Below are 16049 nucleotides of genomic sequence, written 5' to 3' on the forward strand. Positions count from 1 at the left end.
TGGGGGCGGGTTATAGACCGCCGCTTTGAGGCGGTCTGCCGCCGCCGCCGTTTGCTCTGTAAGAGAGCCGTCGCAGCCACACCACGCGGCTCCCTTGCGGAGCAAAAAAGAAGCTCCAAAATGGAGCTTCTTTTTGCAGCGCCCTAATGACGTCGTGAGGCGCTGCTGGCGCACTCGCGACGTCATTAGCACCGCAACACATTCAGACGCACAGCGTCCGATACGTAAAGATGACGCTGGCCGTGTGGAATGGCCGGCGCCATATTGTACGGACAGAGTCCGTACTAGAGCCAGGGGCGTCTAGAAGAGACACCCCTTTTTTAAAATGGGACGTCCTGCGGACGTCCCAAGTGGCGGTCTATAACCCGCCATAATCAACCAGGTTTTGATTCCTGCTCAGTCATGAAACTCACTGAGTCCCATTGGGAATTGCTTCAGAGGAAGGCAATGGCAAACCCCCTTGGAAGAAACATGCCATGAAAACCCCGTCATAGGTTGGCCTTAAGGTTGGCATAAGGTTGAAGGCAAACAACACACACACACAAGATAGTAGTAAGCTTTCAATATGATTGGAAAGGATGCTCGTGCCATCAATACATATAGAGGATCATGAGACTTGTCCTTTAAAAACCGGCCATACATGCACTTCTTCTCTTTGTGCCTCTTGGGCTGAATCTGCACACCAGAATGAATGCAGCTTGACACCATTTTAACTGCCCTGGCTCAGTGTTGTGGAATGGTGGGATTTGTAGTTTGGTGAGCTATTTAGCCTTCTCTCTCAGAGAGCTCTGGTTCTCCATCACACTACAGGATTCCACAGCATAGAACCATAGCAGTTAAAGTGGTGTCAAACTGCCTTAATTCTGCAGTGCAGATTCAGCCTTGGAAGCCAGTTTGCACTTTGTACCTCTTTACCCCCTGCTGTAATACTGCTGCTGTTGCTGCTGTGTTGCTTGAACTGATATAAGACTTTATCACACAGGGAAAACTGGGAGTTGAAACAATCATTTTCCTGCACGATCGTGGCAAAGATTTTCACATGACTTTGCAATTAAGGAGGATTTACCCCAGCAATAACCAAGGCATAACTAGCAACAAATTATTGACAGGGAAATCCCATGAATTATTTGTTGCTGGTTATTCCCTGGTTATTCCTGGAAGAGGTCCCCACTAATCGCGATGCCGCTCGACTTTCCCAGGAAAATGTCTGTTTAAACCCCCAATTTTCCCCACATGTGATAAAAGCCATAGTGCTGCTACACTGTTTTTGTGCTGATTTTTAGCCAGGCTTCATAGCCTGAACTTTCCTGAACTGTGGCCCCAATTCCTACCTGGGCATGTTTGCTTATGTTGACTCTGCTGTAAAGATATTGTATTCTTGATCCTTTGGGGTGGCACTCTGTCTCTTCTCATATCCCCAGAGGACTCCCAGAAGCAGACCAATATTGTCTTTGCTTTGCAGTGACCAAGCCATGTGGAGCAATGTTTTAGGACTGCCCCACACTGGTGGCACCCCTTTACTCCAAGAATTGGCCAGCAGCTGAACATTCAACAAAACTAGCATGAACTCTTCTGTTTCTCTTTAACTTGGTGCTATGTTGACCTGTATGGGTTAAATACACCAGATGGAAAATCCACATCCAGAAAATCTATCCATGGTGTCACACTGACCTCCTCTTCCCATACCACACCATCCAGAATCCTTAGTCAGGTTTTTTGTACTAGTGTCACTCCTAAATGGTAATTGCCATATGTCACAGAATGTAATGGTAGTAGTAGAGATAAACAGCTAGCAAAATTATAAATCCACAAGCTAAAGATCTTCACACATACATAGTTTGTGTAGCTTTGATTGTGATTTCCTGCATGGCAGGATGGGGTTGGACTGGATGGCCCTTGTGGTCTCTTCCAACTCTACAATTCTATGCTTCTATAGTTTCATGTGGTTAAAAGTGAAAATTTGGTAAGAAAACAATAGAAGTCAAAGTAAAACAAAGATTTTATTTTTCTCTGAAGATGCCAGCCACAGAAACTGGCAAAATGTCAGGAATAAACTCTTCTATAATATGGCCACATAGCCCAAAAGCCCCACAAAAAACTATGGATGCTGGCCATGAGAGCCTTTGACTTCATATTAAAAACAGTCGCCCAGTATGGAGCTAAACAGACGTGCTTGAAGTGCCAGGGAGAGGGCAGCATGGGGGCGTTAGATTTTGAGGTGGATGCCAGCATCATGGCAGCCTCCAGTCCACATGGGGGGCCACCATGATGATGCAAGTGCAGCACAGTGTCCGCACGTCATCACGATGCGCTTGCGTCATAGATGCGCCAGAGGGTGCTAATGGCGGTTTGGCAGCATTACCGGAAGGAGCGCCATTTCGGAGCTCCATTTTGGGGCGGATCATTGTTGTGGCCGTACGAATGCTGCAGCAACAATCCAGAGGAGAAGTAAGCAACATTCCATTTGGTAAAGTACAGGATCATCCAAAATCCACAAAACAGTGGCCCGTTACAGACGGGCGGAAAGCGGCATGTTGGCACCAATTTTAGGGCTCTGGAGCATGCAGCAACCGCATGCTCTGGAACCCTAGTCCGTATGGATGCCAGCATCATCACTAATCTGTACTGGGCCAGTGATACTTTTATTGGCTCATCCCAAATGGATGTGCAAGCTTTGGCAGCTCCAGTGGATTCTTCATCAGGCAAAATCATATAGGAGCAAGAAAGAAAAAAATGACAATGTTAGTCCTAGCCCTGCATTTGGTCAACAAGATCTTTTCCGTTATGGTTGTTATTGTCGGTTCAGATCAGGGATAGGCAACCTTTTTGAGCCGAGGGCCAGGTTGCTGTCCCTCAGACAACTGGGGGGCCGAAGCCCAAAAATAAATAATTAAATAATTTTTTAAAAAAATTAAATATATAAATAAACCAGGACAAATGTAGGACTAAATTTTCAAATGGAAGACACTTTTTTTAAAAAACTGGAGGACACGTGAAAAAATTTGCTGATTTTTAAAATAATGTTAATATAAATGCATGTTTCTGAGGCTTCTATAGACAATTGCCCCCCAAAGGCCCTGGCGGCAATCGGCGGCAGGACCAGGCTGGGGCCAGTCCCAAGGCCTCACCGGGCTGCAGGTTGCCTACCCCTGGTTCAGATGGTCTGTAAGGGTCTTCATACAGGTGAGGCCCTCCTCCTTCTGCTCATTTTAACCCCTTTGCCTGATGAAAGAGCCATGCCCTGTTGTCAAGCCAGGTGCCCCCCATCCTGGTCCTCGGTGTTTCATTTTTCCTGCCCATGTTTAGTATCCTACACTTGGATCATCCAAGACTACCTGGAGTTGGGAGGCACCTGCCCTCTCCATTATCTTGCCCAAAAGGAACGATTAGAAACTGCTCTATAAATAATTATTAGGGTTCCGGAATTTGGGGAAGGCGTTCTCAGAAGTGGCCGAAGCACTGCTTCTTTTGCACAAGATGGAAAGTTCCTCTCCCAAAAGATGCCTTAATAACAGGTTGCACTGGAAGAATAACTGCCTCTCCTCCCTGGAGGACCAGCCCAGAGGGACAGGGAGCAAGACAACAAGTTGTTTGCCTTCCTTGCCCCAGTAGTTTGGCCCAATCCACAGTACTCCCCTTGTCAGCTCATATTCCTTTGCCATCTTGCCCTTTGCCTCAGGCAGCAAAATATCTTGGGTCATCCCCCGCAAGAGATCATTTTGGATTGTTCTAATATGCATACATTTTATTTGTCCTTTTAAGTTGATGGACTTTCAGTGATGTGATTTTTCAAAAAATGTTAATATCCCAGGCCTCAGTGAGGCCGGAGGAGCCTAGGGCCGGAGCCCCGACCTTGGAGCCACCCCCCAGGCCTCAGCGAGGCCAGAGGAGCGGCCCCAGCAGGCCACAGCAACAGCCGCACTGGTGAAGGCAGCAGCAGCCGCAAGAGAAGCCGTAAGAGCGGCCAAAGGCACCGCCACAGTGGTGCCCTAAGAAAGCCCAGGGGTGGGGGCAAACCCAGGACAAAGGCCCAACCAGTACGGGACCGTGCAGACCAGTCCAAACCCGGGAAAGTCCCACCCCCCGGAGGGTTATGGCAACCCTAGTTTTAACTGATGATGTTTGTTTGTTGTTCCCTACTATGATCCATGGGGAGAGGTGAGAAATAAATAATAATAATAATAATAATAATTATTATTATTATTATTAATATTAATATCATCTCCAAATGATTTATAATTCCAAAATGAATCCCAAAATGAGGTGGTGGTGGTTGTTACTGTATCTACTCATGTATAAGTCTAGAAATTGTAGTAAAAACACTGACCCCAAAAACCTGGGTCGACCTATCCACAAATCAACGTAAGTACTGCCCTTTAACTCTTACCCAAAAGAGAACCATGGCCTGGAGAAAGGTAAGAGCGTAATCTCTTCTTGGAGCACCAGTCCCAATACTCTCTCATCCAGCCAGCCTTTAAGGGGAGCACAAACAGTTGTGCCTATCACAATTTTAAAGATGTTTAGTATCATTTTCCTTTCTTCATCCTTTATGTCCTTTCTGACACAGTTAAGTTTTACCCTTGACTTATCCACGGCTCATACCAAAATCCATGATTTTAGGCCCAAAACCTGCCCTCGACTTATACATGAGGTCAACCTATAGTCGAGTATAGACAGTATTGTTGTTGTTGTTAGTGTTATTCTTCTTCAAATAGGGATGGTGCCAAGCAGTGCTTGGGAAAGTTCCCCTTTCTTTCTTGTTGGACTACAACTCCCTTTGCTAGCTGGGGGATTCTGGAAGCTGTAGTCCAAAGAAGAGGGAGACTTTTGCCCTCCTGGGAGAGGGAAGCACTCCAGCAGCTATGCTCATCATTTCCACTCTGGGAAATGGAAAGCAAAACTTAGGAGATGGTTTTTAGAGAGGTATAAAAAGGCAAGCGCAGGGGCAGAGATGCTCAGGGTGGTTCTTCCTGGAGCCTTTGCAAAAGCAACTGCTGCCTGGAAAGAAGGAGGCAAGCAAGAGAGGAAACCAGTCAGTAGTTTCTTTCCCTCGTTTCAGGCCAAGGAGGGAGAGAAGAAGAGAGGCTTTGGAAGAATCCCAAAATGAGGTGAGATTTCATTCCAGCCTTCTTTCAACCTGGTTTGCAAGGGAGGCAAGGAGGGGGTCAGGAATTGCAGGTGGAAAGCAAGTGCATTGCAATTGTGTAAAACATGATGGGACTCTCAGGGCAAAGCTTTCAGGCACAGCTCTGAGGACCTCTGCAAAATAAATAGGAGTGGTTTTATGGCCAACTTGGTAAGTCCCAGAACCCACTAAAAATGCAAAACAGCAGGAGGGCAAGGGGGACTACTTAAGCTATTAAGTTATACTAACTATAGTAAAGTATCATACTGAAGTAGTATACTGTAGTGACATCCAAAATCCACAAAACAGGGATAACCTTTATAGGGCCAAACAAATGCCTAAATAGATAAACAAAAGACATGTTGCAGGTGGAAAGGAGATGTCTTGCAATTTTGCAAAATATGGACTCTCGGGGCAAATCTTTTGGGCATAGATCCAAGGAGGCGAGAACCCCATTTGCAAAAGAGGAGAAAGGATTTTATGGTCAATATAGATGATAAGCCACAGAAGCCACTTTAAAAAGTAAAAGAAAAGAAGGAATGGGGGGGCTAGGGAAACATTAAGTTAAACTATATTAAAATAGTATCATACTGGACTAGTACAGTAACATTCAAAATCTACAAAACAGTGAGGCCTTTATCAAATAAAATAGATATTGCAAGCTTTGGAAGCCTCATTGGCTTCTTCATCAGACAAAAGGGTTAAAAGATGGTAAAAGAAGTACTATGGAAACAACCAGGATCTATCTAAAGGAGAATTTATTTTTCTTGTGGTAGTGGAGTTTCCTGGGGCTGAGAGTGTGTGACTTGCATTGGGTTTCCATCTCTGAGCAGGATTTGAAGCCCAGTCGGCCAGAGTCCGACAACCAAGCCGCTTGTAAGCTACAAATGCTCAATATTCACCACAATCACAAAGCACAAGAAACGGAAGACTCTCTTGTTGTTCCTTGCAAACAACTATATTCCAACATGCTTTAAATGAATTTCAAATAAACAAATAGAAATGCCATAGAAGTACTTAAAGAAACATTATCCACAATTGTGACGCTGTCTAGCACTATTTTTCTGGTTCCCTGGATTCATGAAGCATGTGATAAGATGTGCATCTTTATTGCTTCTGGATGATGACATTTGTATTCTATAGTTTTTGTGGGCTTTTGGGGCTATGTGGTCATGTTCTAGAAAAGTTTTTATTTCTAGTTCATTTAAAGCATTCCGGAGTATAATTTGTTTTGCAATTAATAATCAGACATCCTGGAGTTTATTTCCTTGACTATCATGTGTTTGTAATTTGCCTTTAGATATATCATGGTTGTTTTTAGGCATTTATCATACTATGTTTGTACATAGCCTACTATGATAACTTGCTGTAGTTCAACTTAACAGTTTGTTTGCCCTCCTCCTCCCCCCCCCCCCATTTTTTTTTCCTTACAGGAGTGATTTTAACTAAGGTTGAGGGGCAGTTTTTATTTTAACAACAACAACAAAACCAGTTTTTAAAACCAGTTATTTTTGTCTGGTTGACTAGTTAGCCTGTTTTTGCATTGATGCGTAGGACTACACTAAATGCTGAGAGTCTGGAGCTGCCAATCCCTTCTTAGCCCAGGGAGAGAAAGATAAACTTGGGAAGCTTCTCTGGGGAAAGAACTGCATCTCTCCTTCTTTGGGGGCCTTTAAACAGAGGTCAGGTGGCATCTTTCTCTCAGGAGTGCTTGACTTGTGTCTTCTTGCATGGCAGAAGAGGGTTGGATTAGGAGGCCTTTGAGGTCCCTTCCAACTCTCCAGTTCTATGTTGCTCTTCAGTTCCTTTTCTGAAGATGCTGATGATGGGTGCCTCTGCCAAAGCTTGAAAAGGTGACATTGGGAGGTGGCATTGTTAAGTGGGACATTTTTCGGCAAGTTCTAGCATTCAAAGAGACAGTTGTGTTAGTCTGGAAAATCAACATGCAAAAGGCATCTTTAAAGCACAGGGGTTCTCAAATGGTGGGCCAGGACCCCTGGGGGGGCAATAGTTGCTTAAGAAGGGTGCAAGAAAACATTTGGGGTCCACTCAAGAAGAAAAGAGAGAAGAGCAACACTCCTTTGAAGCACTTTTGGTATCTGCTGGGGTTTGCAACCAGGATTCACCGTGGATACTAAAATCTGTGGATGCTCACGTCCCATTAAGTACAACGGTGTAGTAAAACCATTGGTTTCCCTTATAATGGCAAAGTCAAGGTTTGCTTTTTAGAATGTATATATTTTTAACATTTAAAAAATGTTTTCAAGCTGTCGATGCTTGAATCCATGGATAAAAAAAATCTGTGGCTATGGAGAGGCAACTGTACAGTGGGCCCTCGGTATCCGCTGGGGTTTGGTTCCAGGGCTCCCTGTGGATACCAAGATACATGGTTGCTTAACTTCCATTATATCCAGTGGGGTAGTAAAATGGTGCCCCTTATACGTAGGGTTGCCATAAGTCAGGACCTACAAACTGGGACAAATGTAGGACAATATTTCCAAATGTAGGACACATTTTTTTTTAAAAATGGAGGACATGCGAAAAATTTGATGATTTTTCAAGAATGTTAATATAAATGCATGTTTCTTAGGCATGATCAAAATGGAGGACATTTTGGCATTATTTCTAGACAGATGGCAGAAATGTACTTCCCTTTCTGGCCAAACACCCCCAACCTCCATTCCAGAACACACATGACACACATTTGGGCACTTCACATGGCTTTACTTAACATGGCCTCTTGCATATTTCAGAGGCTTATTCCATAACCAAACCCCTTGGGTTTAACACTTAGCATGGTTTAACATGGCTATGCATATTGAACATGTCAAGGTGGTTTCACAGTTCTTGCACCAAGTGTACTTCTCAGAAGTGTGTACTTGGTCAAGGGACTTTGCTTTTTCTTCACTGCGCATGAGCTTGTAAAAATCACAGCAAGTTACATTGGCCATGCCTCAGAGGCTTGTTGATATCAATATCACCATTAAAGAACCAAAAACACAGAGAAAAGGCACTTTGGAAAGTCATACTCTCTCAGCTTCTGAAACAGTCCCTGCATGACTCTCAAGCTGACTCATATCATCATCACATTATCACTGTCAAAACAAGGGAGACTTGTTAGCATTAAAAGCACCCCCCAAAAAATAAAAACACCTTGAGGCCTCTGGCCACTCACTCACCACTTCCTCCTCCTCCTTCTCCTCCCCCCTCCTCCTTCTACTCCTCCTCCTTCTTCTCCCCCTCCTCCATTCACCGTGCGGCCTAGGGCGGAGGGGGCGGAGGAGGAGGAGGTGGGTGGCACACCCGCGCGGGGATGTGGGGGAAGGTGGCACCTCCTGTGCATGGGCGCATCACCCTCCCCGCCTCCTGCGCATAACCGCGCCACCCACCTCCTCCTCCTCTGCCCCCTCCACCACAGGCCACGCAAGAAGGCGGGGGAAGGTGGCACGGCCACGTGGGGAGGCAGAGAGGGTGGTGCGCAGGAGGTGCCGCCTCCACCTTCGCCTCCTCCACCACGTGGCCCTCCTCTTCCTCCACCTCCTCCAAGCAGCCATGTGCGGTGGAGGAGGAGGAGGCAGCGAGGCCCCGCGGGCCGTGGGTTTTTGGCAACACCTGGGACGGGAGGGGCCCAGGGCCGCCAAAACCGGGACAATCCCAGTTGCAGCCGAGTTATGGCAACCCTACTTATACGAAATGGCAAAATCAAGGTTTGCTTTTCAGATTGGGGGAGGGGGTATTTCATGCTGTGGATAGTCGAATACATGGGTGTCAAGACCTCTGTTATACGAAGGGTGCAGGCAGGTTAGCATCAGAGGGAGGTTCACTCCCCAGTCTGTTCCCAGCCTCAGACTTTAGTAAAAGGCAAAAGATTTATATGATTGAAGAGAAACCAGAATATACTCTGGTTTCTCTTCAGATCGTATAAACCCCAGCCTCAAACTGCCAAGAGAGTGCAAAAAGTATTGAACACAGTAATTCCTTTATTGTTGTTGCTGTTATCATCATCATCATCATCATTGTTTATTTGTATAGGGCCATAAATTTGTATGGCCCTTCAAGGAAACAACCAGTTCAAACATTCAATCCTGCCAAAGGCATACAAACTAAGGATAATAAGAAGTTAACTATACAATAATTACAAACAATGTTTTGTCAATTTTTATGCTGCAATCCTGCCTCGATCCCCAGGGAGAGGTGGGGAATATAAATAAATCTCATTATTGTTGTTGTTGTTGCTATTGTTATTGCTATTAAATTATGCAAGTAAAATGCAGTGCTGTGGAAGCAGCAACTGACATATAATCAAATATATAATAATTATAAAACAGTATTTTTCATGCCACTGAAGAGCTAGTTAACGTCTGGCCGTGAGGCTAACTAGGACTGCAAAGCTGATCTTCCTGGTGGCAGAGGCCAAGCTCAGCACGGTCATGTACAGCGCCAAGACCAGTGGCAAAATATTTGACAGGTGGTACTCAACTCCAGACAGTAATAACCGGCGTTGGAAGTGTCGCCAAGAAAAAGGAACAGATCAGCAGCTTGGCAGTTTGAGACCTGGGTGCTGCATGATGGGCTGAGAGCTCCCATCACTAGTCCCAGCTTCTGCCAACTTGGCAGTTTGAGAACATGCAAATGCAAGTAGGTAGATAGGTGCCACTTCTCAGTGGGAAAGAAACAGCGTTCGGTGCAGTCACGCTGGCCACAGGACTTAGAAACAGAGAGAAGCACTGCCTCCTACAGTCAGACACGACTTGACAAGCTTGTCGAGGGGGAATACCTTGTCCTTGACCACATATGGTGGTCCCATAATAAGACCAAATAATTTGTCAGATAAGGACTACAACTGATAAGATATTACAGACAAATACAGCATATAAACCAGAAAGATTTCTAGTAAATATAGTAGATGAAAATTAGCAACCAAAAATATGGAAGAATATTGTTTCACATGATAACTGCAGCTAGAATGGTATTAGCTAACTGGTGGGAAAATGACAAAGTTTCTGAAATTGAAGAATGGGAGAGAGAGCTTTATGAAATAATAGAAATGGATTAGCTAACTAGAACCATCCAACACGAAGAAACAAATGAATATCTAGAGGATTGGGAAAGAGTAATAGAGTATTTAATGTGTACCACTGGAGCAACCACAACCTCTGATGTTCTTTAGGCCATTCTGAATTGCTGTGTTGAGATGAGTGCCTCCCATTCTATGTGCCTCTCAATGCTCCTCCAGGGAATATTTAAAGGAGTTCCATTTCCTGTGTAGACGTGGTGCCCGAGTAATAGAGGACCTATCACATTATGTACTCAAGTGCCCTCTCTATTCAAGCTATAGGGAACATTATCAGGGCCCCTTTCTAATCCAGCCTGAGCCACTGGCCTGAGTGGGGAAAGACCTTTCTTTCTTTTTGAGTGACTCTAATCATTCTGTGTCTCTGCTTCAAGGGAAAATGTGGAGCAAGAAAGGGATTATATTTAATTTGCACAGTGTGGCCCTCTGTTCTTTCAATTTTAATGGTTTTTTATGATAAATTTGTGACAATTTGAACTAGTCTGTAGGCTAATTCAATAAGTCATTCATTCATCCATTCATTTGTGCTTCTTACTCTCTCCTTTTCCACCATCCTCTCTTCCCTTGGCAGCAACCAGCCATTGAAGGAGAAGCTTCAGCGCCTGCAGTGTCATTTCACCTGGAACCTTGAGGTCAAGCACAATTTCCAGCACACCCTGAAGAAGTTGGATCTGCACCTGGAACACACATTTTACCATAATCGTGGCACCTACCTAGCCATGAAGGCCTACCTGCACCACCTCCGAGGGGACTACCATGAAGCTCTGGGAAGCCTCCAAAGAGCAGAGGAGGTTCTGAAACAGGATCATCCCACCAACTTCTCCTGCCAGGCCCTGGTGATTTATGGGAACTACGCCTGGATTTATTATCACTTGACCAACTACGAGGAGGTGGAGCTCTACCTGGGCCGTATCCGTGAGATTTGTCAGGCTCTTGCCAGCCCTGAGCCTTACTCTGTGGAGATCCCCGGAGTCCAGGCCCAAAAAGGGTGGTCCCTACTGGCAAGCGGTTTCCGGAATGGACCAGAAGCCACCGAGTGTTTCCGAATGGCCTTGAGGAAAGACGAGTCCAACAAGGAATACAAGGCAGGTCTGGCATTCTCCATCTTTGCCTCCTGGACTCATTCTCCAAGACATCTTCAGCATGAGGCCCAGGGATTGTTGGAAGAGGTCTGTCATCACCAGCCGCAAAACTATGAAGCCAAAGTATATTTGTCTCGTGTGCTTGAGAGAACAGACCAGGAGCAATCCAACCGCTTGGTAGAAGAGGTGATTGAGAACAGCCTCAACCCAGAAGTCCTGAGAAATGCCTCCAAGGTCTACAGGCCCCAGTCCCTCCCACAAGCCATTGACATACTGAAGAAGGCCATAGCCCTGGACCCCAACTACCACCTCCTGCACTATGACCTTGGTGTCTACTACATGGAACTCATGGAGAGAGGGTCCCCAGGAGATAGAGAGGAAACCATTGCATTGGCTATTGAGAGCTTCAAACGGTCTCTGGAAACAGATCCTGAGTCTGTGTTTTCCCAGCTGAAGTTGGCCAAAATGTACGGAGAAAGGTCCTTGGAGGTTTATGAGGAAGAGATTCATCAGAACCTGCTGGAGGACATGCTCAAACTCAGCAAGCGATGCCAGCAGGCCCTCTACCTTCACCGGGGAGACTTCTTGCTCCACAGGAAAGGAGAGAGGCAGGGAGCGCTGGAGATGTACCAGGCCTGCTACCAAGTCCATGGTGACCATCCTCTGGAGCGAAGTCAGCTAGTGGAAAGTCTGAAGGTCCTGGCAAGGAGATTCCGAGAAAACATGGAAATGGATCATGCTGAGGTTGTGTACAGCTTGCTTCGAAGGTTGGGATTTGAGGATCGAAGAGACGAGAGGGGAGCTGCGAGGCGTGAACAGTAGAGGTCCAGAAGATAAAGGGTTTCCACCACCATCACAAGGAAATCTGTGCTCCCCACAAGGATGTGCTTTGTTCAATCTTTCCAGGCAACTACAGTACTTAAAGAGGACATTGTTCCTGTGCTTTCTTCTTTTTCCTTCAGCAGCCTCTTCCCACACCTTCTTTGTGCTCAACCCAGCAGAGCTTTTTTCCCCCTGCAGCAAGCATACTGTCAAATCAGCAGATCAGCAAGTGATGATCACATTGCTTTCCAGAATTTGGGAAAGGGTAGCTTTTTTGGACTACAACCCCCACAGCACCCCAGCCTAGCATGGCCAGTTTCCACCTTGGCTAGGGGATTCTGGGGACTGCAGTCCCAAATTTCCCCACGCTTTGCTGTTTCTTGGTGGTTCTGAACCGTCCATCTTTGTCTTTGTAGGAACCCCCTGCCTATAATCTGTGAACCCCTGGAAAAGGTTAGACCACCAGGAGCTATTGCATGCAAAACGCCGGTTACTCTGGAGTTACTTCCTCCAAAATAAAACTTGGCGGTGGTAAGTTTTTCCTGGAAGCACTAACTTAGAAGAGTTGCATGTTAATTGTATTGTGTTATTGCTGTTGTTGTGCTGCTGCTGCTGCAAACCTTTGCTGTTACTAATATTATAATACTAATAAACTACTGTGTATTCATTTATATCCTGTCTTTCTTTTTCTCTGAAAAGGGGTATTCAGGGTGGCTTACAGATCATCAGACAGGTGTACAAAGGTGTTTTGCATTCTGCAGAGAAGTACCTTGCAAAAAGAATAATCCAGCAGGAAATGCCCAAGAAACCTCAGACACAAAGGGGTGCTGCACAGGAGCATGGTACTACTCTGGAGGAGTTCCCATTCATTTACATGGGCTGCTCCCAGAGTATTCTGGCTGTCCTATTACCTGGGCCCTTTGGAGCAATGCAAAGCAGCTTTTTGCACACTTGGCCTACTGTCCCTCAGCCTCTTGCACAAATCACTCATTCTGAGGTCACAAATGAGGCATCCAGCATGGATCGCATGGATGGGCACCTCCTTGTGACCTCAGAGGGAGCCACTAGTGGCGCTAGAGGTGGCACAATGGGATGCTCTTATGTCTAAATGGACCACTTGCACTGATTTCACACCACTCTCACTCCAAACCGGTGCAAGGCGGCTGAGGTCCCAACAAGGAAGAGAATGTGCTTTGTTCAACCTTTCTAGACAACTCCAACACTTAAGAGAGCACACCATCACCATGCTTTTTTCTTCTTTGCCTCTTCATACACACTTGTTGTTCTCAACCTATTTGCCCTGTCAGATTCAAAGATAAGCAAGTAATGAGTGACATTGCTTTCCAGAATCTGGGAAAGGGTAGCTTTTTTTGAGTGCCAACACATCTGAAAGTCCTAATGAGGAATCTTTACTCAGGACAGGAGGCCACTCTCTGGACACAACATGGAGAAACATAGAGAATCAGAATGGTTCCCAAATGGAAAAGGCTGCATCCTTTCACCCTATCTATTTGATATGTATGCAGAACATATTATAAGAAAAGAAGGCTTGAACACAGAAGAAGGAGGAGTAAAAATAGGAAGGAATATAAAAAATCTAAGATATGCATACGACAGCATAATACTAGCTGAAACATCACAGACTTGGAAGTACTACTAAGGAAGATCAAGGAGGAAAGTGGGTAACTTTTCTGCTGTACACATGTCCTTCCACATTTGCGGCGTTGTCTTTTGTGGATTTGATTATTCATGGATTTTATTAATATGTTCTCTCTAGGAATATCTAGATCCTCCAGCACAACACTATAGTCAATTTAAACTAAACGTCGCACTGAAACACCTAGAAGTTCCTAGAGAGAACACTCTGCTAGGCATTTGTAGCTCCTCCAGTGCAATTCTATGGTCAATGTCTGGCAGGTATTGACCACAGAGTTGCACTGGAGGACCTACAGACACCTAGAGAGGTGTTCTCTCAGGTAAAAAGAATAGTGTTTTTGTTATTTGCGTTTTGTTCCACATTCACGGGGCTCCTGTGACCCTAACCCCAGCAAATGTGGAGGGACAAGTGCATTTTTATGGATAACACTGCCCCCATTTCTGCTGCAAAATGCTCCCTCTGAGGTTAGAAACAAGGCACCCAGGATTGAACACATGGAGGCAGCACAGCAGGATGTGCATGCAAAGAAGGGCCTGGCATTGGTGCGAAGTGCTCAGGATTTTCCTGCAACATCTGGAGCAAAAGAGATTGTTTTTTTCACTCGGATTGAGCCAGGGAGAAGGTGGATTCAGTGCCAAACTGGCCTTCCCTTATGAAGATAGTCCATGCTCAAATCGAGGATTACCGTATATACTCGACTATAAGTCGACCTCATGTATAAGTCGAGGACAGGTTTTGGGGCCAAAATTATGAATTTTGATATGACCCATGTATAAGTCGAGGGTAAAACTTAGGGGCATGCAACAAAGGATGTAAAAAACAAAGGAAAGGAAAATGATGCCAAAGAATGCTGCTGTTTTCCTATCCAAGCATTCAAAAAGACCAGAAGCAGCACCACAGTGGAGAGATTAGAGGAGGTTGGTGCTTCTTTTAGGTTCTTCTGGGATAGACTAAGATTTTACCTCTCCTCAGAGAGGGAGATGGACCCTATTCTTAGTTAAAGTACAGCACTTGCATTGACCCATGGATAAGTCGACTCAGGTTTTTTGGGTCAATTTTTGACTCAAATTTCTAGACTTATACATGAATATATACAGTAATGCCCTGCCTTGTGTAGACAGGTTGCAGTGAGAAACCAATGTAAGGGGCCCCTGCAGACATGCCAGTGGAGAAACTCCCAGGGGTGTAGCTACAAAGGGGAACAAAATAAGAGCATTGCTCCATCCACATAAGAATTCTGCTCTCCACAATGACATTTTCCTTCAGTCCCCAAATCCTTAGTTTTGCAGAGAATCAAACAGTCAAACAGTGAAAATTGCTCACACCTGGAACCATGTCCTATGAGGAAGACTTAGGGAGCTGGAGATATTTAGCCTGGAGAAGAGAAGGTAAAGAGGTGATATGAGAGCCCTGTTGAAATACTTAAAAGGATGCCATATTGAGGAAGGAGCAAGCTTGTTTTCTCCTGCTCCAGAGAACAGAACAAAGAACAATGGATGCAAGCTACAGGAAAAGAGATTCCACCTTAACATTAGGAGGAACTTCCTGACAGTAAGGGCTGTTCGACACTGGAACACACTCTTTCCTCGGAGTGTGGTGGAATCTCCCTCCTTGGAAGTCTTTAAACAGAGACTGGATGGCCATGTGTCAGGGATGCTTTGATTGAGAGTTCCTGCATGGCAGAATGGGGTTGGACTGGATGGGGTCTCTTCCAAATCTAGGATTCTATGGCGGTTTACAGACCGCCCGTTTGGGGCGGACTGTATCTGGCCCTTTCCCCACCGATCGGGGCCTCAGCTGCCAGAACGGCAGCCTCTGGGGCCCCAATCCGCTGCTTTCCAGGCCGTGGAGAAGCGGCAAAAGGCCGCTTCCCCGCTGCCTGGAAAGGGGTGTCCTTGGGGCATCATGCCCCAAGGACACCCGACGGCGGCGGGGACAAGCAGAAAGGGGCCACTTGGCCCCCTTTTTGCCTTGCGTCGCTGGTGTAGCCATCTAAAAGCTGCACCAGCGATGCAAATCCCAAAAGGAGCTCCGTGGAAAGGGTGCTCTATGAGCCCTGGCGCGGCGCCAGTATGTCACAACTGCGCCACCTCGCCTGAAGGCGGCACGGTGGTGACGTAGCAATGGAGGCCCCCATGTGGAATGGGCGCCGCCATTTTGTACAGACTTGATCCGTATTAGGGTTACTAGCCTAACCCTAGTACGGACCCAGTAATGGGCCTATGATTCTTTGTTTGCACCATCGAAATAATATAATCCTGGAACCAATGCCAAGGGTCTTCTCTAATA

General features: G+C 45.8%; 1 protein-coding gene across 2 annotated transcripts; it reads left to right on the forward strand.

Annotated features, from left to right (window-relative positions):
* Window positions 1–4254: 4254 nt before the first annotated feature.
* LOC121931335 (interferon-induced protein with tetratricopeptide repeats 5-like) lies at window positions 4255–12774 on the forward strand. 2 transcript variants are annotated; one of them, XM_042468983.1, is made up of 2 exons: window positions 4255–4263; window positions 10771–12774. In XM_042468983.1, exons 1-2 carry the CDS (start codon window positions 4259–4261, stop codon window positions 12101–12103), a joined length of 1338 nt encoding a protein of 445 aa, XP_042324917.1. In that variant the 5' UTR covers window positions 4255–4258; the 3' UTR covers window positions 12104–12774. The 2 variants fall into 2 exon arrangements, with proteins under 2 accessions (XP_042324917.1, XP_042324916.1); XM_042468982.1 differs by lacking the exon at window positions 4255–4263 and adding an exon at window positions 4982–5108.
* The last annotated feature ends 3275 nt before the right edge of the window (window positions 12775–16049 follow it).

The sequence above is a fragment of the Sceloporus undulatus genome, chromosome 5, assembly GCF_019175285.1.
Source record: "Sceloporus undulatus isolate JIND9_A2432 ecotype Alabama chromosome 5, SceUnd_v1.1, whole genome shotgun sequence".
Lineage (NCBI taxonomy): Eukaryota > Metazoa > Chordata > Lepidosauria > Squamata > Phrynosomatidae > Sceloporus > Sceloporus undulatus.